This window comes from Lolium perenne, chromosome 4 (genome assembly GCF_019359855.2).
Source record: "Lolium perenne isolate Kyuss_39 chromosome 4, Kyuss_2.0, whole genome shotgun sequence".
Classification (NCBI taxonomy): domain Eukaryota; kingdom Viridiplantae; phylum Streptophyta; class Magnoliopsida; order Poales; family Poaceae; genus Lolium; species Lolium perenne.
In genome coordinates this window covers 250,123,567-250,147,819 of record NC_067247.2, presented here as the reverse complement: position 1 = coordinate 250,147,819, position 24,253 = coordinate 250,123,567, and the positions used below count along the sequence as shown (strand labels likewise).

The 24,253-nt window shown below is 43.9% G+C and overlaps 2 protein-coding genes and 1 long non-coding RNA gene across 19 annotated transcripts; 1 reads left to right on the top strand and 2 right to left on the bottom strand.

Moving 5' to 3' along the window:
- Positions 1-211: 211 nt before the first annotated feature.
- Positions 212-6,635, bottom strand: LOC127332308 (uncharacterized). 17 transcript variants are annotated; one of them, XR_011743500.1, is made up of 7 exons: positions 6,195-6,635; positions 5,034-5,119; positions 4,486-4,938; positions 3,635-3,721; positions 1,351-1,814; positions 798-993; positions 212-701 (listed from the first exon to the last, which is right to left on the bottom strand). It is a non-coding gene; the product is annotated as an uncharacterized lncRNA (long non-coding RNA). The 17 variants fall into 17 exon arrangements; XR_011743501.1 differs by having other exon boundaries at positions 212-993; positions 4,486-4,651; positions 4,741-4,938; positions 6,195-6,634; XR_007870363.2 differs by having other exon boundaries at positions 212-993; positions 1,351-1,464; positions 1,648-1,814; positions 6,195-6,633.
- Positions 6,636-15,665: 9,030 nt separating this feature from the next.
- Positions 15,666-20,890, top strand: LOC127332309 (uncharacterized). The gene is made up of 4 exons (XM_051358581.2): positions 15,666-15,799; positions 16,364-16,854; positions 18,655-18,714; positions 20,035-20,890. Exons 1-4 carry the CDS (start codon positions 15,793-15,795, stop codon positions 20,413-20,415), a joined length of 939 nt encoding a protein of 312 aa, XP_051214541.1. The 5' UTR covers positions 15,666-15,792; the 3' UTR covers positions 20,416-20,890.
- A 797-nt stretch (positions 20,891-21,687) lies between these two features.
- Positions 21,688-22,528, bottom strand: LOC127329965 (uncharacterized). Its single transcript, XM_051356354.2, has 2 exons — positions 22,107-22,528; positions 21,688-21,997 (listed from the first exon to the last, which is right to left on the bottom strand). The coding sequence occupies exons 1-2, from the start codon at positions 22,439-22,441 to the stop codon at positions 21,847-21,849; spliced, it is 486 nt and encodes a 161-aa protein (XP_051212314.1). The 5' UTR covers positions 22,442-22,528; the 3' UTR covers positions 21,688-21,846.
- Positions 22,529-24,253: the final 1,725 nt, after the last annotated feature.

The following is a 24,253-nucleotide window of genomic DNA, read 5'->3' as shown; positions in this document are numbered from 1 at the left end:
AGTTCGTTATAATCTCTCAAAGACTAATAAAATGCCATAGATAATTGGAGATGAACACTGACATTGACATGTGAGTACCTTGGTATTGTGAAATTTTTCCTGAGACCGAGGCAATGTTCCTATTTTGTTGGTGGATGCATTTATCTGCGGCTGGGATCAACTTGGTAGTTGTTCCTGTGGATGTTTTATAAATTGGTTGCCTAGCCTTTTCAATCAGTTTGAACTTAAATGGTACTAGACTAGTACAAATGCCCGTGCGTTGCCACGGGAAAAAAAACCATGTACACAATGATACATATATTTCTCCAGTTTTTTCTCTGATGGCATGCTGTTATGTACATGGTTTCTCCAATTCTTTTTCTGATTGCCCCTTGTTTTCCACCCTCAAATACATCTTCTCTACCACTATTGCGAAGTTACCTAATTTTGTTGTCCCCGGCTCCCCTACACTCCCTTTTGCACCATCATTGCTATCTTGTCTGGACTCCGCGCATCTTGGTCAAATCATTGCTTTTTTAAACGGCAGATTGAGGCCCTCATCATTCTTCTAGTGGAAAGGGTAAGAAAAGATGATGTATTACCTAATATAAGCCTGAAGGAAACTGAAAAAAAGGGAAGCAAACATGAAATTTTGGGACAAAATGCAAACTGGAGATGAAAATATCACTTGACGATAGCATTTAGAACTCCAGTAGCCTAATCTACACATGATAGAAGCATTATCAGTCCACAATAATCAACTGAAGCACACTTGTAAGAATAAACACCGGTGATACGGCGGCACAAATCTTGTCGACCTCCTGTTTTGGCAGTCAGCCAATCAGCCACGGGAAATGGAACGTTGTAAGCAGGAGAAACAACACCGAGATCTGGTCATCATCGCCCACACTGGGAGCTCTAAGCCCTTCCTCACTTACAGTACATAACAGAAAATAAGCACTACTTGTCCTTAGGATCATCACAAATGGAACTCACGCCTTCTTACTTCTTTTGCTATTCGTTTTCCATGAATGTCATTAAAAAAATTCAAAATTAATTATATGTATTTATGAAAATGAACTTATTGTTACTATCTCCATAAAACAGAATGTATTGTTTTTTTCCTAGTTACATCGCAAATTCAAAAATAAATCTAATAATTTTATGATGCTGAAGCGGAAAGGAACCTAAAAAATAATTTTAGGATTTCCTTATATTTGGACCTAAACCATATGCCTAATCAACAAACCAAGACTTGAGAAATACAACTTCATCATTCTTAAGTATTAGTAGAAAGTGCATTGAAATTACCTGGAGATGTAAAACTATAAAATATATCTAATAGTATTTGTAGAAGTATTGAGAGGTTACCTGTCTACTGCCGTGATGTGCACCTGAGCAGCTTACAATCTGTACTCTTCTTCTTGGCCTCAATAAACTCATTCCCTTCAGTAGAACCGCGTGCCCAAAAAAAAGTCAGCTTCTCTGAACATTTTAGAAACTCATCTGAAGCATAATCATCAAAGAGTTCGTACAAAAAAGTTACACATGCATAAGTTTTTTTTTTGTATTCAAGGACAAATTGCCAGAGAAGTTATATTTTACAAATGTTCAACCAAAAACAATTGGCGTACTGAAAGTAGGTAACTCGATGAAGATGTTGTTTACCTGGATCAGATGGTAGCTCAACTCACAACTATTACACTTGTAAGAAATGCATATCACCAAACGAGAATGTTGCTCGTCATTTTTTGCTGACCATGCATCTCTGTCATGAGGAGCTCTGGTTCAAATGCTTCCTCTCAGGTGGTGCGTCCTATCCATTTGTGGCGCCACTAAAAATGGTTAAAATAACATATTTAAATCGATTTATGTTTGGCTGACACCTGTAAAATATGACATGATGAACTTAAATCTAGGAAAAACTTATACTTTTTTAGAAATAACTAATACCAAGTTGGGACCGTAGCAGCCATCCTGCTGATCTTCATCTAAGCTGCAGTTTTTGGAGCAACTTAAATTATTTTTGGCGAACAAATACCTGCAATATTTAAGTGAAGTTCCTAGAAGAGGTAAGTACTTGAGAATTACAACTCAGTTCTTATCTACTGTGAAAGCATGTTACCTAATTCATTCTTAACTATAGGGGATAACATTAGATATGATATGATGAACCTATTCTCGAAGGAAGTAGGACTGCAGTTCAAAATTTTACAGATCATGGACATTGTCTATCAGTAACCCCTGGCTTTCAGTGATCTGTTCAGTTGTAGTTTTTGCTAGAACCAAAGTCATGGTCCTAGCAGAGTAATAGTAGCAGAGCAGGAAGAAGAGGGTAAAGCGAACCCTCAAAAAACTATTCATGTTCACTAAGCATTATAAGTTTGTTAAATTATTCTTCTCACATATATTTCACAATTTATCAATAAAATGCTTTTCCATAGTTTTAAAGTTGTCATCATATTATTTAAGCTCCATAGGCAACAATGCATAGGAGAGCAAGCAAGAAATTTCGCTCATATATGAGAGCAAGCAAGCAATAGTCTATCCACATATATGACAGCATGCTATAGTTGACTTTTGTCAGAAAACTTCCTAATAAACTTATAGAATTGGAGGTAGTTTAAAAGTTTTCACCACTATTGCCTTGTTGGCTTCAAATGAGGATATTACATCTTGCTTCTCTCTACCACTCTCTCTTGAAGAGTTCCAAGAACTCCATGAGGTGATCCAGCTTGTGGAGACAACAAACATTGATGGTTATGCCTTGGACCAGAGGGTCCTTGTGTTGGGAGCTAAATACACTCCGTCCAACTACTAATAAATTTCTGTTTGGGAAAGTTACTGTACATGAAGCTCTTAATGCAATTTGGTCTTCTAAAGCTCTGCCTAAACTCAAGGTTTTCCTCTGGCTACTAATGCATGATCGGATGAACACCCACGATATCATGCTTCGTAAGAATTGGAAAGTGGATTCAGGTCTGGAATGTGTTCTTTGCAATGCTACAAATGTTGAGACGAGGAATCATCTGTTTTTTTAGTGTGATTTTGCTGTTGATTGCTGAAATACGGTCAATATTCAATGGTCCCCAAATTTACCTTTTTCGGACATGTTTCGCCTGGCTAAGGATACCATTCAGGGGCCCTGGTTTTCGGAAGTGGTGGCTTGTGTGTCTTGGAATATTTGGAAGATGCGGAACGATCTTATCATCCAAGCAATTCCAGCTTCGTTTATTCGGTGGAGAAGGGGTTCTCAAAGCGATCTTCTGGTTCATCAGTTCAGAGTAAATTAAGGCAACTCAACCACTTATTGACTGGGTGTTGTTTGTTCTTGTTTAGTTTAAATGTGTTTCCTTGTTCTTTTTTTTACGCCTTGCTGTGTTGTTTGTTCTTGTTTAGTTTAAATGTGTTTCGTTGTTCATTTATTTACACCTTGGTGTAAACTTTTAAACTTTTGGACGCTTTGTCCCTGTAGAGTCTGTGTGACATATATATAGAAAATTACACCGTAGGGGATTCCCTTATGGTAAAGGTGTTAAAAAAATAAACTTTCACCAAAAATCTTTCTAATAAACTTTCAGAAAACTCACACGTGACATCAGACAGCAGAGAATCCCACAAGAAAAATGAAATACAAAATCCCACAAATACATACCTTGAATATGAAATCAAATAATTAGCAATTTAGGATCTTCTTGATGCTAGCTGTGATTTCTCCTCCTTACAGACTTCTTTTAGAAATCTGAAAAAGTGTGGCACAAGTGTGACTATATATTAACCTCTATAGGGAGTAAGAAAAAGTATAATGCAACTATATATGAACGGATAACCAATAAGATGATATATTTGCAATACAGATCAACTCAAGTCTTGTTTGTTATGCCTATTGCAATAAGATTGCCTATGCCTTATTGTGAACATATAATTATTCATTTGTTCCTCAACCAATAGCAACTTTTTACCTAAGAGAAGTAAGAGAGCGTTAGTAGAATCTAATGATCATATGAACATTTCACTCTGAATACTAATTCCGAGCCCCCCACATTTTTTTCTTCAGAAATAGGAACTTGTCTGGGGAACATTTGAGTGACAAAAGTAGAGAACAAGTGATATTTATATCATGGAAAAAACGCATGTGTGTTTCAACAGATCTAAAATGATCGATACCGTGTTCATCGTAGAATCATTATAATTTGTATCACTGAAATATCATAGGTTTCATTATCTGCTTTCTTTTATACAATTTAATACATGTCAGTCAGGTTTCACGTCAGAATTAGTTCCCTAGCTCCTATCTCAAAAGATAAAATTTAAAACCAATGCAAAATAAATGGGTGAATGGTAACAAAATAGCACATGAAATCGCTTTCATAACCAGTCTTTTGAGCACTTAACATGACCAAAATGAAGCATGGGCTACGCTACATTTAAAACTCGCATTAAACAAAACATATGCTCTGATTCAACATGGTAGAAAAATTAAAGCGATTCAGTTCTGGTTCTAACCATTGACGATAGCACTTTGATGCACATCGTGTGGCTACAGTTGTGCAGCATGACCTTGTTGTTCAGCTCCATGCCGACCCTGCACTGCTTGTCTATCTCGGCATCGACCGGCCCCTTGTCCGTGCCATCTCTTCTCCTTTAACACTCCAAGCAGACCCTAGGGTCGCTGATCCAATCCAGTTTAGAAACTATAGCTTGCTTGGAGTAAATGTATTCAACATAATTGTACTCAACACATTACAGACAAATGCTTACATAATAAATCAAGTAATACAAGGCATCGAGAATTCGAGATGGAGCAAACTTTAAGAGATAGGTCAGGCACGCAGACGCCCTTGCTGCAACCGCCTCTGGCCTGCTGCTGATCCAACTGTCTGTGGTCAAAGTGAATGCCCATGAATCAAGAAATGCATTTCCGTATCAATTTTGACACATTGACAAAGATATTCTTCTCTACAAAGAGTGAGTAGAGTTGATGCCCTCCTATTTGCTAGTTACATATTAAAGTACTAAGAAATGGGATATAAAATTGAAGAAACTATCCTCACCATTAGCCATTGCAAAATGTCAGGTGTAGATTTCCCAAACCAATATATAAGAACCACATATCCGAGAATTTTCCAAAGAAATGAACCTGAAAATGGGACCGAACAAAACAAAACCATTAGATAGGAACATTTTAGTAATGCGGGGAAATAGCTAATAGTAGTATTAGTGCAACAAGCAAATCACTATATGCGAATCCATAGGAAAAAAGTAAAACTTTCACCAGCCAGGCCAAAATCCCAACAATGTTATTAGCCACGCGATGCCTCTTCTAGGTTAATTACTAAAAAAAATCTAGATATTTCATGAGTTGCATAGTATTAGTATGTCCATAAATAGATGTCAAATCTAAGACATCTACTTATGGACGGAGGGAGTAGTAAAATTACTATAATTGCAACAAATATTTATGCAAGGACAATAATTGAGAGCATGTACTATTCTATCACCCCATCTAAAACAACATATTTCCATTGAATTTAAGAAATTGATGCATGCTACATAACAATTTACTTTGCTACTTATTCTATTTAACTCTAATATTGTTTTAAAAACTAAAACAAAACACTTCGACAATATGCTCACATGGTTACCATATGTTGTAGCCATCACTACTTGTCAGATGCATCTATTCATTAACCCGTGTTAATTATGTAGCAGAAATTCAGATGTTATTTTTTGGCGGCCCAAATGTAGATTGGGATTGGAGTTGCAATACAAGAGAAGCAAAAGAGAAAGTCGACTGCAGACATATCAACAGATACAATAATCAATGTACAACCAATACAAATCGTTATTGACTAAGATCTCCTGAACTTACGAAAAGAACCAAGCGGTTCAAGGTGAGGTAAATGTGTATGAGAAGTAATCTCATACGTTAGGGAAAGTACGTCTTGGTAACTCTCATCACCACATCGAAATACAGAGTGCTTAAAAATAATTTAGACTCTGACCTGAGGTCACTCGTAGGCAGTGCCATTCACTTGAAGTGAATTCGCGCCAGCCGGCCGGGGACTTAGGCAGTGTATTGTTTATGGTAGTAAATCATAAGATATATATAGAGAGAGAGACGACATGAGATTGACAGGCTACCAGGTAGGGCTTCTCGCAAGCAGTTCGAGTCAAAGCCAAATCGGGAGGTGTCGTGGACTGTGGCTACTGACCTGAAATCTGTTGCGCCTCCTGCTAATTCACGCATGCCGCCGCCCGATCGAGGCCGCCGCACCTACGAGCTCGCCCCCCGATTCAAACCTGCGGCCCCTCGTCCCCATGTCGCCACATCCCCAATCGAGACTATCCATGCGGCGGTGGAGATATGGATCCATGTCAGCTTACAGAGATGGAGAATTGAATTGCTCACAAAGGAAAACAGTCCGCGGGTGGCGCTGCGCTCCACTCCGCCAGGGCTCCTGCCGGCCGATCCGCGCGGTCCTCGATTCAATTTGAGCCAGAACCAAACGTGGTCGGTCGAGGGGCTTGATTCTAGCAATGAAAATATGGTCTGTGTGTGGTTATCGGGCAGGGGGGCGGCGGTGGTGAAGGGGCACACCGGCACAGGCAGGGGATGTGGTGGTGTTTGGATCCAGGGCCGATCATCAAGGGGAAGATGAAGTGAGTTTCGCTGGGCTTTGGCCCAAGTGCATGCTCGCGCGGACGAAGCCGGAACGACGAAAGGGCAAACGTATTGGCAGAATACGGAACATATTCGTGCTTTTTAAGTAGTGTAGAAATTATGTAGCAGAAATTCAGATGTTATTTTCTGGCGGCCCAAATGTAGATTGGGATTGGAGTTGCAATACAAGAGAAGCAAAAGAGAAAGTCGACTGCAGACATATCAACAGATACAATAATCAATGTACAACCAATACAAATCGTTATTGACTAAGATCTCCCGAACTTACGAAAAGAACCGAGCGTTCAAGGTGAGGTAAATGTGTATGAGAAGTAATCTCATACGTTAGGGAAAGTACGTCTTGGTAACTCTCATCACCACATCGAAATACAGAGTGCTTAAAAATAATTCAGACTCTGACCTGAGGTCACTCGTAGGCAGTGCCATTCACTTGAAGTGAATTCGCGCCGGCCGGCCGGGGACTTAGGCAGTGTATTGTTTATGGTAGTAAATCAGAAGATATATATAGAGAGAGAGACGACATGAGATTGACAGGCTACCAGGTAGGGTTTCTCGCAAGCAGTTCGAGTCAAAGCCAAATCGGGAGGTGTCGTGGACTGTGGCTACTGACCTGAAATCTGTTGCGCCTCCTGCTAATTCACGCATGCCGCCGCCCGATCGAGGCCGCCGCACCTACGAGCTCGCCCCCCGATTCAAACCTGCGGCCCCTCGTCCCCATGTCGCCACATCCCCAATCGAGACTATCCATGCGGCGGTGGAGATATGGATCCATGTCAGCTTACAGAGATGGAGAATTGAATTGCTCACAAAGGAAAACAGTCCGCGGGTGGCGCTGCGCTCCACTCCGCCAGGGCTCCTGCCGGCCGATCCGCGCGGTCCTCGATTCAATTTGAGCCAGAACCAAACGTGGTCGGTCGAGGGGCTTGATTCTAGCAATGAAAATATGGTCCGTGTGTGGTTATCGGGCAGGGGGGCGGCGGTGGTGAAGGGGCACACCGGCACAGGCAGGGGATGTGGTGGTGTTGGGATCCAGGGCCAATCATCAAGGGGAAGATAGGGTCTGGGTTTCCTCGGCCAGAGTGACGACTGAACGAGGGAAAGGAGGAAGTGAGTTTCGCTGGGCTTTGTCCCAAGTGCATGCTCGCGCGGACGAAGCCGGAACGACGAAAGGGCAAACGTATTGGCAGAATACAGAACATATTCGTGCTTTTTAAGTAGTGTAGATGTAGATTAGAGCCAAGGTCTCGAGTTTGAATTGTTGACGGTGTGGTTCAATTCATCCTTAATTTGTTGGTGCCCCATTGGCCCTTGTAAAGCTTCATGCCTCCGAATCCAGTGTTGAATTTCTCTTGTCACACACGAGGATGGCTATTAATGTGTGTATAAGTGGGTTGCATAGCCCTTTTATATAAGTTTGCAAGTTTCCGTATTGTGTTGTGCCTTTGGGACTCAGCCTGCACTTCTGACTTTTGGTTGCGTTGGCTACTGCATAAGTTTAATATAGTTCCATGTGGTTTTTGTTGAGATCTATAAGTGGATTGCCTAGCCCTTTTCATCATTTCGGACCTATGGTGTGCTATTCTGTTTTTCACGTGTTAGACCTCCTCTTCTTAACAACACTCCATGAGTAGGAGGCACTATGATTTTATTTTTTTGCGCATGAAATTACTCAATTAGATAGCTTAATCCCATTTGTTGACTCTCTGTTGACCAGCCACTTGAGGGTAGAACTGAGTATATTGCACTAGCCAGTACTAGTACTCGAGGGGAAAACTGAGTACATATATTTTTCTAGTGTAAGGCTCGACGGTAGAACTGAGTACACGTAACGGTGCAGACGTGCAGTACCACGGACGCGTGTCGTGGTGCGCAGCGGTTAGGCGGTGCGCGTGTTGAGACCAAACATCTAGCTTTTTTGAGAAACTGCCGAGACCAACCGTCACGTTGCCTGTACAGAGCCCCTCTGTCCCTCCCTCTGCGCACAGTCTCATTCTCACTCACGCACGCAACCACGCCTGTCACGTCCCATCAACTTCTCCAAATCGAATAAAAAAACACCAACCGCCCTACACGCGTTCCCTGCCGGCGATGGACAAGAAGAATGCGCTGGCGGCCGTCGCCCCCGAGACCGTCGCCTCCGAGGGCGGCGCATCCAAGCGCGGCGCCTCCGTGGACTGGGCCTCTCTCAGGGCAGACGAACCACTTCACAAGATCGAGGACTGCTTACTGGCGAACGAGGAGTACATGGACACCTACTCTGTTTTGAGGCAAGTTTGTAGAAATTGGCGCTTAGGTTTACCTGAGCCCGATGTGCACCTGCACGAATGGATCATGGTAGAACACGCCCTTCCACGCGCTGCTGATTTCACCTTCCTCCACCTCCGCACATCCCGCTACGTCACCATCGATCTAACGGAAGTTCATGCAAGGTTCAAATTCCTCCATATCTATAGAGTTAATCTATTTTTATTTTCAATCGTAAACATCTTAGTGCTGAATGTTATCTTCATCAATATATTTTAGATACTACTTCGTCGGCTTTTGCCGTGGCGTCATCGTGCTTGCCCAGAAGAACCAGCCGCACAAGATACGGCTTCTGAACCCACTCACAAAGACATTGAATACTAGGTTTGAGGCGCATATGCCATATGTTATTCTGAAGTCAGTCGCTGTAATGAAGTCCCCGACTATGGTCTTTGTTTCTAAAGATTACCCGGCGGAAATTGCTTGGGTTGGTGAGAGCACTCCAACTAAGGGTATAGATGAAGCTTGGGGAGAAGGAAGATTTTCGACTGAGCACCATTCTCTGCGTTGCATTACCCCGTTCAATGGTGAATTGTATGCAATAGCTGTGAACACTTTTGAGTTCAGAAAATTAGTGTGCACCAACAATGTCCAGTTGGAGCAGCGCGCGAGCACTGTCAACATGGATACACTATTTTCATTTCCAAAACTTGGAAATAACAAGTTCTACCTTGTGAAGTCGGATGGTGCTCTGCTGCTTGTGTTGTTGGACAACAAGCATTTGGAGGAAGGTCAACCATTGGTGTACCGTGTGGACACTGAGAGCCGCTCTCTCCATGCTGTCAATAACATTGGCAGTCGTGCCTTCTTCGTCCATTATATCCGGTGTATCTCCGTGGACACCAGAGTGCACCCGACACTTCGACCTGGCTGCATCTACTACGCAGATTTGGGTTATATCAGAGAGTACTTTGATGATATAAAGGCCTGGGATGAGTGGCCAATACGTGTGGATAGATTAGGAAACTATGGTATGAGAAATGAACAAAGGCCATACCGTTTGGAGGATGTATTGGCTGCACACTGCAGACGGAAGGAGTTCAACGAATATTTCCTTCAGATCAGAGAATGGAGTGACGAAGAAATATATGCTGAATGAAGATCAGATTCATTCATCCTGGGGTATCCTAATCTTCATGTTGGCCATACATTGCGTCTTGTACTATTTTCAGATTAGTTTGTCATGAACATTAACATTGTTATTGGCTGCTTTTGGCTATTGTATGCAGTTTATGTATTATACTCCGTACTTAGTTTTCTGGATTTATTATGCTGCTGTGAATTTTTCCTATACTAGTTTCTAGATTTGACTGATTTTGTTTGTAATGATGATGGCTTGATGTGGCTGTTGGCCTTGACTGCCGGACCAGAGCAATTAGTAATTAACCAGGTGTACCGTCTTTATATTAGTATTATATTATATTACTTCACCATAGTCATATTCAAAATCAAATCTCAGTCGGGCGGCAAAATCTCCCGCCAATCCTGAAATATTTCAGACAGGTTTTGAATGGGATAAGAAGATAGATCACGATGATAGTAACCGGTATTTAATGTGATGATGATTTGATTTTGCACTGGGCCTTGAACAGAGGTACTAGTACGGTCTCACAATTTTTTATCATTATAGTTGGACCTTAGCCAAATTCAAAATCTCATAGCGGCAAAACTTCCCGCCCACAAAATACAAAAATTTAACACGCTTCCAAATTCCTATTCTACCCCTGTGGAGATGACAGCAAAGTCGGTTGGTGGGGGGGTCTGCCCGTCATTTTTTGGATCACCACCTCCCTAGCTCGGAAACCCTCCCAAAAAAAATTCATTTCCCTCAGACCACCCACCGGAACTTCCCAAGTCCCTCTCTCTCCCACCTCCACGACCACCGCACCGGAACATCCCCGCCGGACTTCCCTGGCCTACCCGAGGCCTCGCGATCCTCGTCATCCGGCTGCCTGCCGGAGCCGCTTCATCGACGCTGTCATCAACCGGACCGGATCATCCCCGCCGAACCTCGAAACCATAATCCAGCAGTCTACCACAGTCGCTTCAGCTGCGGTATCGTCCACCCCACCGGAGCCGCTTCGCCGGATACGTCGTCCACCGCATCGGATCTTGCTCACCGACACCGCTGTGCATGAACCGGATCTGCTTCACCGGCGCCGTGCATGATCTAAAATCTTCTACTGTCGCTTTTCTATTGCTTGCCTGCAAGTTCTTGTTTAATCTTGGGGGAACCTGTTTGTGCTAACGACGCGCCGTTACGTTTTTGCAGATGAGATGAGTAACCATGAAGTGTAATCGCCGTCTCTCCAACCCCAAGTAGCACATGTAGCGTACTTCATCACCGGATCTATCAACCCCAGGAAGATCTGCTGTGACTCCCACAGAGTGCTTCTCCTAATGTAAGTCCCTTGTTTTAGCGCCATGTTCTGGGTTCAGATGCTTGTTTGTCTGAAGCTCTTTTAGTTCATTCCTAGATATGACCGTAACACCTTGTTATTTTCTAGTTCATTGCTAACTTTAAGCGATTGAATATTTTGGTTTGCATTCCCTGCTCTGTAGATGTAGCCATCATAACTTCTATCTTGCTCAGTCGTTGTTACAAAAATTATAGGCTGCTACTATTTTGTTCATGCCAATCTTGTTCTACCTGAACATGTTGGTTTGCATTCCCTGTACTACAGGTGATGCCATTGTTATTTCTATCTACTTCGTCGTAAGCTAACAAAGTAACTGCCTGCTATTAGTTCCTGCATGCTATCGCTCTGCCATCCTGCAGTACAAATTTATTTGAACTCGTCACAACAGCTACTTCCATCATAATTTTGTCTGCCATCTGATTCTTCAAAAGCTGCAATATTAATTTGTTTCTCTTAATTGGCATGGCGCTCACATATAGAATGGTGAACATATTGGTGTGCATTCCCTCTTCTACAAGTTCACAGGTGATCCCACTATATTCCGTTTCTGGTCCATCCTAAGCCGTAGCATTAACTATCCTATATGTGTTGCTCATTACAACTTTATATCCCGAAACAAATTGATTTGTTTTCCTTATCTACAAGTTTATGAGTGATGCCATTATAAGTCCTATCTGTTTTATTCCTAGCTATTATAGTAACATCCTGCTATTATTTAGTTCATGGCCAATTTTAAGTAATTTCACATGTTGGTTCGCATTCCCTGCTCTATAGCTTTTGGCATCGTAACTTCTATATTTGGTTTACATTCCCTGCTCTGTAGATCTAGCCATCATAACTTTATCTTGCTCAGTCGTTGTTACAAAAATTATGGCCTGCTACTATGTTGTTTGTGCCAATTTTTTACTCCATGAACATGATGGCTTGCATTCCCTGTACTACAGGTGATGCCATTGTTTTGTATCTAGTTCATTGTAAGCTTACAAAGTAAGGACTTAGTTTGGCATGCTATCACTCTGCTATCTAGCCTGTAGCACAAATAAACTTGTCATACTACTAGATAATAATTTGGTGTGCCATCTTGTTCTTCAAAAGCTGCATTATTGACTTGTTTCTCTAACTTGGCATGACGCTCGCATATGGAATGCTGAACATATTGGTTTGCATTCCCTCTTATACAAGTTCACAGGTGATCCCACTATATTCTATATCTGGTCCATCCTAAGCTCCAGCATTAACTATCCTCTATGTGTTGCTCATTACAAGTTTATATCCTGAAACATCTTGATTTGCATCCCCTTCACTATAAGTTCAGGAGTATTATTTAGTTCACGGCCAATTTGAAGTAATTGCACGTGGCACATGTTGGTTCACATTCCCTCCTCTTTAGCTTTTGCCATCGTAACTTCTATTTTTGGTTTACATTCCCTGCTCTGTAGATGTAGCCATCATAACTTCATCTTGCTCAGTCGTTGTTACAAAATTTATAGCCTGCTACTATATTGTTCATGCCAATTTTGTACTCCCTAAACATGTTGGTTTGCATGGGACTCGACAGTAGTAAGTCTGCTGTTTCATTTTAACGTGCTCTGTTATATTGGCTGTTGGTATGCGGCATGCACTCTTTGTTTGCTTATTGTGCGCATTACAATGATCTTCTTATAACGACGAAATGATGAGTTCCAAATTCTTTGGCAAACAATATTGTAGTGTCTTTGCCTTTCCATTGTTGCTGTCTTAACTTGTAATGTCTTTGTTTCAGATATAGGTGGTGCATGGACAACTTAAAAGATTACCGAATGGCTTCATTGTATTGCTAGGTTTAATTACCATTCAATTTCTCTGGGTTCTGTAATATTTTTTCAAAGCCTTGCAGCTGATGTAATATTTAGTTAGTTTTTATAGTTATTTCGCGCATTTTTCTATGGTGCTTGTGGTAAGTGAGGCTATCCGACAGAAATCATGAGCTGCGTAAATATTCTCAGTATCTAAATCACAAATTCCCATCCCTTAAACGGCCCAATTAATCGCAATCACATATGTGTCGGCCCGCAAAATCCTAAAGCGCCTATTATGCCGGCATATAAGCAGCAACTAAACGGGCAGGCCGACCCATTTGATTTATGGTGGACCCCACCCACTACTGGGCCGGCCCTGTAAAAGAAAAGTGGGCCCGCAAGATTATTGGGCTGGCCCGCTAGCTCGTTGGGCCAAACCACCTGATTTACCGTGGACCCCACAAGCTGATTGGGCCGGCCCACTAACTTGTTGGGCCAGCCCAATTGCTTTTGTGGTGGACCCCACATACTAAATGGGCCGGCCCTTTAACAGGAAAGTGGGACCCACCTGTGTTTTTGGCCCGGCCCACTATCTTGTTGGGCAGGCTCACTTACTATATGGTGGACCCCACATACTAAATGGGCCAGCCCTTTAACAGGAAAGTGGGACCCGCCTGTGTTTTTTGGCCCGACCCACTATCTTGTTGGGCCAGCCCACTTGCTATATGGTGGACCCCACATACTAAATGGGCCGGCCTTTTAGCAGAAAGTGGGACCCACCTGTGTTTTTGGCCCGGCCCACTAACTTGTTGGGCCAGCCCACTTGCTATATGGTGGACCCCGCATACTAAATGGGCCGGCCCTTTAACAGAAAAGTGGGACCCACCTGTGTTTTGGCCCAGCCCACTATCTTGTTGGGCCGGCCCACTTGCTATATGGTGGACCCCACATACTAAATGGGCCGGCCCTTTAACAGGAAAGTGGGACCCACCTGTGTTTTTGGCCCGGCCCACTGGCTTGTTGGGCCGGCCCAGTTAATCTATCGCAGACCCCACGTACTAAAAATGGGCCGGCCCGATAGCAGGATAGTGGGACCCATAGGCTAATTGGGTCGGCACAATAACTTCTTGGGCCGGCCCACTTGCTTTAAGGTGGACCCCGCTTGTTAAATGGGCTGGCCTGATAACAGGAAAGTGGGTCCCGTATGTCTTGTGGGCCTGCCCTTTTTCCTGTTGACCGGTCAAACGAGTGCATTCGGCCCGACCCACATGCTTAGTGGGCCGGCCCATTAAAGTTTTGACCAGTCAACCTTAGAGGTTAGGCCTGGCCCACGTAACTAATGGACCAGCCCAGCTATATAGTTGACCGATCAAACTAAGTCAGCTAGCTCGACCCGCAAACTTAATGGGCCGGCCCGCTTAAGACGAGGCCTCGTGTGGGCCTACCATCTACCACGGGGTTTCAGCCGGTTAACGCCGTTAACTGCCAGTTAACGGCGTCTGCCACGTGTCAGTTTGCATGACGTCAGCAGTCAACGGGCTCCCGGAAACATTTCTGCAACGGTCCGATTTTCCGTGGCGAAAGGGCGCCCAAGCGCGACGGACCGAAAAAACGTGGTAGGACTTTGCCTGACGCAGTTTCGACAACAGAACCCATATCGTTGGGTTAGGTCCATAGGCGACGAAAAATGCCCCTTAGCGAACGATTTTAGGACGTTGTCTATCAAAACTTTTCTTGTAGTGTTAGCATCTATGCCAGATGGTGCCCCCCGTCCTTGTGGTCCTAATCTCTGTGCCACCCTGCCGTGTCTCCACGCCCTTTGTCAAGTCTTTGATCTAGACCACAACTGAATTCCCGCCTTAAACTCAACTGGATAGTTTCTGTTGATCTTGCCAAAACAAAGGAATCACAAAATAATTTTCAGGAAACTTAGTCAAGAAACTCTTCAAAAACATACACCGAATGAAAAACACCTAAGTATATAATTAATTTGAAAAAAATCCATTATGGGGAAAAGGAGCAAAGGGAGGTCATCCTATTTTGGCAAAGTAAAAAAATAAAATTATATCAACGAAAACTGTGGATAGATAGAATGCAACTCTGTAAGGCTTTTTTTATACTAGAGTGTTTGTGAGAATTAGCGGGGATAATACTCTAGAGTATTGGGTGAACCTCTAGTGTCACCCAATCCTCACAAAATCTCATCCCCAATCCACTAGATAGGGGTAGAGTATTGGGGATTGAAAAAATACACTAAAATTTGGAGAAAAGTGAGGATAAACGGAGATTAAACTCACAAATACTCTACCACCAAACATATATTTAAAATAAGTGGGGATTAAAAAATTAGTGGAGATTATCCCTCCTAATCCCCAATAAAACTCTAGAACCAAACAAGGCTAAGAGGGCCCGTGATGTTTGGGCCCAACGAAGTAAGTCTAACCACTTTATTCCGCCGCCGGCCTGTCATCTGAAAATTCAAACACAAGTAGCCGAGAGGCACCTGAAAAAAAAAGCCGCTCCCCATCCACCTCCCTTTTCTCCTCCTCCACCGCCGAACCCGAGCACTCCAGCGGCGAGCGCCATCGCCGGGCGACACTGGGGCTCTGGAAGCTGCGCCGGCAGGATGGATGGTAGGCTCTCCGCTCGATCCTCCCCTCCTCCGCCGCCCCACCCTCCTGATTCGAGTGCTCGCGTTCTCGTGCTTCGCGGGATCTTATTTTGGGGAAATGCTTTCCGGGATTAGTGTGTGGGGGCCTGGGCGTATCCGGTCGCTTCTGGGCTCAATCTCCAGGTTCGTGCTTCCGCGTACTCATCTGGAGTAGAAATCCGTTGATTTCCGCCGTTTTGCTGGCGATTTTCGGTGGTTTCGTGCGATACTGCTCGACGTTTCTGTTCCGACGGTTTGAATTTCCCCCAAATTCGCGACCCCCTCGATGGTTCTGCGAAATCGAAGCAGCGCAGCGTGTAGCGTATGATTACGGAACCGCATCAGAAATCCACACGCCGTTTTTCGCTGGGCTCGCTTGCTTGCGCGACCCGCTTCAAATCGCGAGCTCTGCAGTTTCCGCGTGTAGCGTCGACATTCAGTATCGCATTCCTTCGGTTTTGGTTCAGAAATTTCCTTTCTAGTTTCGTCAGATATGGATTAACTGATATACACGGGCTACAGCGCTAACCCCCTTCCTCCGGTGCAGCGATGGAGCCCCGGCGCTACCTCGGCGCAGCCCCCGGCAGCGGCAGCGGCGGCGGCGGGAGTGGAGGCCAGTCGGTGGACACGTCAACAAGGCGGTGCCGCCGCATGTCGACCCCGTCGACGGGCACCCGTCTCATGCCGGCGTTCAACGCTGCTGCCGCTGACGGCGATGGCGGGAGCTGGGGGCTGTCGTCATCGTCGTCTTCCTCAGGAGGGCTGGACCTCGGGCTAGACGAATCGCAGCTCCTCTACAGCCGCCACCGTGTCTACCCCGAGTTCTCCCACAAGTCCAACATGGGGCGCCTCCTCTTCCAGGGCTCTCCGTTGGGGTCGCAGACGACTGACGATGATGTGCTCGTCATGGATGGCGTGCTCGTCACCAACGACTCTGGCTCTCGCCCCAGGCGCCGCCCCTCCTTCCCTGACCTCGGCTTCGTCAATGCCGACTCCCCTCTCTCCTGCGGCAGCGGTCGCTACAGCTCCTGTCGCCAGGTAATTCGATTCACACTTCTCGGACTCTTGTTTTACTGGGGCGCCCTGCCTACTTGTTATCTGCTTTTGTTTGGGAATGCTCGTGATGTTATTTCCTTGAGATTGTAGAATGCACAGTAATAAACATAATTGATGATTGAAAAGCGTTGTAGGAGTAAGTCATGACCCTGGTACTAAAAGAAGTCATGACTTGGTTAGTGTTGTAACTGTAAACCAGATAGTAATTTATACTTTTCTTAGGTGTAAGAAATCAAGTTCTTAAAAGAGGTTATGGTAATGTATGTATGGTAGATTTGTACTTTGTATTTTATGCTTTAATTCTGACAACAAATAGGAAAATGGAAGAACGGAGTGTAATTTTGGTGCTCTATACTGGTTGAACAAGTAGGGGCGAAGCGCCAATTAAAACTGGGGACCTTAAAAAAAACTCTGGGTAGTCACGTGAAATATAGAGGAAATTAGAAGTGGTTGTTTGTGTTGACTACAGCCTTTTTATGAGTTCATCAAGACAGACCAAAAAATTGTAGCAGATGAGCTTGCACGCTTTGCGTTCTGTAGTTGCTCATACATTTGTTAGGACTACAAGGAAGTTTTGTAGTTACTAGTTAAATGTAGTTGACTTGTTGCTACTATCTGCAGTATGCAATGCGGCTGTGTACCTCTATGGTGCTATGTCTTATGAATGGTGTGTCGAAAAGTTTCTGTATTTATCCAACTGGAAGCTTAAAAGAAGGAGAGAGTTTTTCTATTTTAGAAAAGGAGGATGTGAAACATGTGGTGTGGATAGCTTAAAATAGCAGGGCATTTTTTCCCACCCTTACCAAGTTTGGGTCTGGAAATAGTAATATCAAACCATGCTTGTAAAGGAACCGATTGTGTAAAGATTTGTTGAGATGGCTGGAATGTGGCTGCCCATGGATATGTAGAATCTGATGAGATGCCGTGAAGTCGTGATGTTATTTGCTTGAGAAGGTAGAATTAACAATTATAAACAGATTTGATGAATTTGAAAAGCGATGAAAGTCATGACCCTGTTAAAAAAAGTCATGACTTAATTAGTTTGGAAATTGTGAACCTGATAGTAATTCATATTTTTCTTAGCTGTAACATCAACAGAGGTTTTGGTAATGTGTTTATGGCGGGTTTGCAGTTTGTATTCTATGCTTTAATTCTGACAACAAATAGGAAAAAGGGAAAACGGAGTGTAACTTTGGTGCTCTGTACTAGTTGGACAAGTAGGGCGAAGAGCCAATTAAAACTGGGAGGTCATTTATTGTAAAAAAAACTGGGAAGTCATGTGAAATATAGAGGGAACTGGGACTGGTTTTTTGTGTTGATTACAGTCTTTATATGAGTTCATCAAGACTGACAAAAAAATCACAGTAGACGAGCTTGCACTCTTGGCTAACTGGAAAGCATGTTCTGTAGTTGCTCATACAATTGTTAGGAGTACAAGGAAGTTTTTTAGGTACTTACCGTGTGACATGCGGTCGTGTACCTCTATGGTGCCATGTCTTATCAATGGTGTGTCAAAAAGCTTCTGTATTTATCCAACTGGAAGCGTAAAAGAAGGAGAGCGCTTTTCTGTTTTAAAAAAAGAAGACGTGAAACATGTGGATAGCTTAAAATAGCAGGGATGTTTTTCCCACCCTTATCAAGTTCGGGCCTGGAATTAGTAATATCAAACCATGCGTGTAAAGGAACCAATTGTGTAAAGATTTGTTGAGGTGGCTGGAATGTGTCTGCCCATGGATATGCGTAATCTGATGAGTTCTTTCTCTTTTGTTCTTGATTCTGCAGTTTGCATATGGGAAGGAGGAGTCTCGTGTGCCCCGAACCATGATTCCAAGACATTCTGAGGTAGATATTGCTCGTGCCATAGGATTTAGATCAAATTTTGGATGATCTCCTGCACAATTAACCCTGAATTTACATGGTATCCTTGCAATGTTGAACTTGTCAGGTGATATTTATTTTCGTGGTAGATTCTCTACGTAATTCCAAATGGTTACGCAGTTTCGTTTTGCTTTCTTTGAGAAGGATCTTCTGTTGTTCCAGGAATATGAAGCAAATATTAACTTGTTGTGTGGACTCATCTTTCGTTTCTTTGCCTGGGTGCTAGCCAACTTGGGATGAAACGAATTTAGAGAAGCCTCATGAATATTTTCAGAAGTAAACTATTAGAGAATTGTTGGCAGGCACTATTGCATAAATTGGTAGCAACATTAGCCTTGCTAAAATAATTGAGTACATTAAGAACAAATTATCTTGAACGATGCAGGGATGGGTGCTTAGTTCCTGTTTATAATCTTACTATTATCCTGGCATCTAGAAGTTGGTTGTCTTGGCTGATTAACAATTTTGAATATCTGTGAAAGTGCCGTTACAAACTTACAATATAACACTGTTTTCTCCCTTCGTGATTGCACTAGGAGTCTAGGACTTGTCTTTTTTCGCAGGATTCAGGCTTTATACTAGTATGCACACATTACCTATTTGTTCTAGGTTTGAGAATTGCCCAATTGATCACTCCAAGTAATATCGTTAGGTGTGCCAGTAGAGACCGTCTAATCGGCAAACAATACAATCAATTAGTGAAAAAAATAACAAAAACAGGCCTGGGCTACTCAGAGAGATGATTGTGTCATTGTTATGCTAGACTATTGTCTTAAATTAAACACATGCTCTGTTTCTTTTTTGAATTGCATACATGTAAATATTTCTCCAAACGTATAACTACCTGTAGCTTTTGTTATTTTTAACCCATTTGGACTTCCTATACAGACCGAATGTAATATACAGATAGAAAAATAACAGTAGGTGAACTGAACAATTCTGATACTCTGGCATATGCATGGCTATATGAGCAAGACTGCAAGAGTATGCCTTGAGACATGGAATTGGACATAGGAGTACCAAATGCCGGTGCAGTTAACTTTGTAAATGTAGTTCAGACTTCAGACATCTCAATTAAGGTCACAACTGTTCAATATCACCTTCCTTTTTTCGGTTTGTCGGACATAGGAGTACCAAATGCCAGTGTAGTTCTGGTGATGCCTTTATATTACACTATAAATGTTTCTGATTCTCCTGATAAGTTTCACATTGTTATTATGCCACACACGATGTGGATGATAATAAACCCACTTATAACACATCTCTGTCTGTCATACAATACAGGTGGATTTTCGCAGCGGGCGGTCGGTGCAGGGTGCCAGTCCTAACATGCAGCCAAGCCCCGGAAGCTACCACCATCTCCTACCACCATGGCTGCGGTCACCTGGCCCCCATACTCCTGGCGCAGCGACCACCCCCATCAGGACACCATCCACTGCTTACTTCACGCCGCCGAGATCCACCCCGGCCACTCCTGCTAGACCGCCGGCCTGTTACTCATGGACACCAAAGCGGCCTGAACTGAAGCCGCCATCGGTGCAGCGGGAGGCGTTCGCATGGCCGCCCACTGAAGAGGAGAACGCCGCCATCAGCCAATACCTGTACGCCCCACGTCGCACCCCTGTGCGAAGGCTGCCCGTGTTCGTGAGCATCTGCCCGTCCTGAAAACGCGGCCCACCTCCTCGGTAGCACGGCTACGGCGACCGTAAAACTAAACAGGACGGCCCTGGAAGAGACTCGTCCTTCCAAAGGTGAGGATGCATACATGTTGCTGGTTAAGCGAGCGAACTGGCGCACGAGTCACATCTTGCCTCCGATTGTGTATATATTTGTTAGACAAGCACGATCAGCGTTTGTGTCGGCCTGAATCTGGTTCCTCTGCAAATGTGCTAGTTTGGGGAGGTAGTGATAAACAGTCAGTCAAAGCAGGTAGCAGTGGTTGCTCTTTGTGCGTTGGAAGTGAAATAGTTGTACTGAACACACAGCGTGACACTATCTGTTGGTTCGTGTACAGATATAGATAGGATATTCATCTGTTGTAGTGCAGCTCGTTTGGTTCAGCTTACAAACCCAAGCTGACGAAACTTCAGCGCCCTACGATTGTTCGTGTTGAACGATAGAAGTAAGATATTTTTGCCTAGCTCTTGCCTCAACTATAAACTGTTTCCCCTGCTGTGCTATCTTTATGAGCTTCTAAGGTTTTTTATGCATGCTAATCCCTCCGTCGATGAAACGTGTTCCAATTTTTTCTAAATTTGGATGTAGGTAGATGCTAAATAGTGTCTCTTGGTATACTGATAATGTGAGAAGAGGCGACGTGTTGTTTCTTGAGTTTGCTTGCAAACGCCGTCCAAAGCTACTTTGAATGTCTAATCACGCGAAGAATTTTATTTTTGGAGGGGCCCAAAATTTCCGCACTAGTTTATTCATTCAAGTATGCGTAGCTCTGAAAAATAGGTGTTGTAAGCTGAAGTTGTGGAATACTCTCCGCTTGAAGTGAGGTTCCAAACAATAGTGTGCTTCACATCGAAGATGTGCATTATTTAGCTCAAGCTCATTCCAAAGGCGGAGATACTCTTCAATGTGGTCAGTGGTCAAGCTAGCATCCATCTTAATCTTTTGATATCTGTTAAAAGCTTACTTGACACTCCATTTCTTCCTGGTAGAGACTTCAAAAATGAGGGAAAACATATCTTTAGGCATCTTCCTGATGCAATTTTTCTGTTGCCACTACTATACCTTTAGATTTCATAGAACGGAGGGAGTACTTACCGCAAGAATTTTTGGTATTTCAAGCATTCATCATTTTGCGATATTGTGACTTCGAGCGCACGTGAGTTATCCAGGATTTTTTAAGATTTTTTTTGAGAACATGAGTTATCCAGCGGGATTCTTGCAAGTTTTTTTTTTTTTTTGCGGGGGCGGGAATCTTGCAAGTGATGGTACTCGGGCAGCGAAGAACTGACCAACCATACAGTTATGCACGAGTACATACATACAGCTACAGTAGAGTATCTACACAAGAGCACAACGTAGAATACAATACTAGTACACGGCAGCACGCTCTGCATCGGAGGATGGCGCGGGTCGCTCCCTTCAGGCCTTGGCCGTGTCCTTGGCCATCCCCACGGCATCCTCCGCCGCACCTGCCACGGCTGCCCCGGCCTGCTCCGCCGTCTCTTTGCCCATCTCCAGGCTCTTCTTGGCCGCCTCCGCCGCTGAGCCGGCGATTCCACCGCCGTCATACCTTTTGCCCAAGGAAACAAATGTACACTTTGTCAGCTAGGAAGTATAAAATGGGCGTCTGGACTCGCATGTCGCATCATCTTAGGACAAGCCATGAACATGAAACGTACCGAGGCTCGTCGGAGCGCAGCCGCTGGAGCTTCATCCACGTCAGCTTCGCCCACGCGCGGAACGCGTCCAGCCGGCTGTTGAACCCGGGGGTGCCATGGCCGACGGCGTGCTCCACCGGCTCGGAGCCGGAGCGGCTGCCAGGTCCTTCCATCGGTGCCGGTGGCTTGCCGCCCGGCGGCGGCGACATCAGGAACGCCGCGACGGAGGCCACGAGCAGCACGAGGAGGACGATGGTGATGGATATGGTCGCCCCGCCCTTCGCCGCCGGCGGTGCATCTGCGCCGCTGCCGCCGTGGCGGTTATCGTCGACGCTGGTGGCGGCCGTATCCGACATATCGTCCAGAGCTTCAGGCTCGGCGGAGGGCAGAGATCGATGATGATATGATCAGGACCAGAGCGCGCACACGGCCGGAATCCTCTAGGAGTAGCTGTATATGAACGGATCGACATGCGAAGCAGAACTACTAGAGCGCGCGATTGTTGTGAGTCGTGGCACTGGAGAGACACGTCGCCGGAACGTGTCGAGTCCAGGAGGTTTTGGCCGAAACACACGAGGGGCCGATCAACGCAGGCGTCAGCGACGTCTCTATCCTCTGTCCGTTCTAAAGATCACACGGCCAGCTGGGCTACACTTGCACGATCAACGATTCACCGAGAGCTCGCGAATTTGGACCCTCCTGATTGAGGGCCTGTCTATACACGGCCACGGGAAAGATTTCCGGTCGTCCGGGGCAAAGCCCATGAGATTGTACTAGCCTGCTAAGTGCCGTGCTACCCAACTCCCAAGTCTGGACAAGCCCATGATCCACAAATGTATTGCCGTTCCATCCAACATCGATTACATTTGAAACATGCTATACTGGCAACTTGCCCTGCAATAGTGCAATTCACAAACCCGACTTGGCATTCAACGCCGAAGTTGGTAAACTCGCACGGCATGGCTCTAGATCTCAATTCGGTTTGATAAATATCCAAGAAACTCATACAATGTTGGATAGTGTTGCCAAGCTTAACTTAGGCAAGTCTTTTCTTACAATTCATTTTTGGCTCTGAAAAACCTGGTTTTTATTTGCTTAGCTAAATTGGAAGTATTATTGTAACAAATTTTCGTTTTGATTCTAGGTCACATATCGTACAAACGGAAGCTATCCATTTAAGTTATTGATTTTTTTTAATGTAGTTTTATAATACACAAAATGAAACTTCAAACGTAGAACTCACGTGTATAGAAGTAACTCTGAGGTTATCGACAGCTGAAGGGTGTGTAACTAGGTCCCGCAGTCTTATAGAGGAAACTCACACAAAATAGCCAATAGTGTTGCCAAGTTTGATCCTACAACTCATTTTTGGCTTTGAAAAACCTGGATTTTATCTGCTTGGCTAAATTTAAAATATCAGTGTAACAAAATTTCGTTTTGATTCTAGGTCACATAACATAAGGATGGAAGCTATCCATTTAAGTTATTTAAAAATTTAATGTAGATTCATAATACACACAATGAAACTACCGCTCTCGTGTAGAGAAGTAACTTTGAGGTTATTGACAATCGAAGCGTGTAACTGGGTCCCACATTCTTATGGATGAAACTTACATTAAAGTTCAATATTTCCAACTTTAACCCCACAAGCTTCACACTATCCTCTAAATCAAGTAAGTATTGACGAGCATTGCTACGTTTGAGGAGCTACTTTGAGCTTATTGGTGAACCAAAGCGAGGTAGCTTTCTTTAAAGCTTTGTTATTTTACAATTCAACCTTCTGTTTAATTCGTCCAATTTCTACAAAGTTGTGTGAAATGATTTTAGAGTTACTTGATGCAATAACGAGGACCAAATAGGGGCCGCCACCCCTAAAGCTTTCTTCTTTGACTTTAACCTTGCTTTTGTATCATAATATGTATATGAAATCAATCATTGGGATGAATATGCAAGCCAGTAATAAAAATAAAGTGCAATTCCCATTGCGTGTAGGTAAGTCCCAAAAAGTTTCTGCTTACTGTATTTTTCAGTAACGCTCTAGCCTATTTTTTAATGAGAATATGCCATTTCATTACTCAACCAGTTCAGCCAAATCGCTGACAACAATGTTTGTTACACAACTAGGGGCAGAGTCCTTCCAAAAGCAGTCACACATATCTGACAAAACA

Coding starts and splice junctions, on each gene's coding strand:
- LOC127332309 (XM_051358581.2), top strand. Junction 16,855..18,654: donor GCTACAGCTCCTGTCGCCAG/GTAATTCGATTC, acceptor TTGATTCTGCAG/TTTGCATATGGGAAGGAGGA. Junction 18,715..20,034: donor TGATTCCAAGACATTCTGAG/GTAGATATTGCT, acceptor CATACAATACAG/GTGGATTTTCGCAGCGGGCG.
- LOC127329965 (XM_051356354.2), bottom strand. CDS start 22,441: ATGTCGGATACGGCCGCCACCAGCGTCGACGATAACCGCCACGGCGGC. Junction 21,998..22,106: donor CTGCGCTCCGACGAGCCTCG/GTACGTTTCATG, acceptor CTTGGGCAAAAG/GTATGACGGCGGTGGAATCG.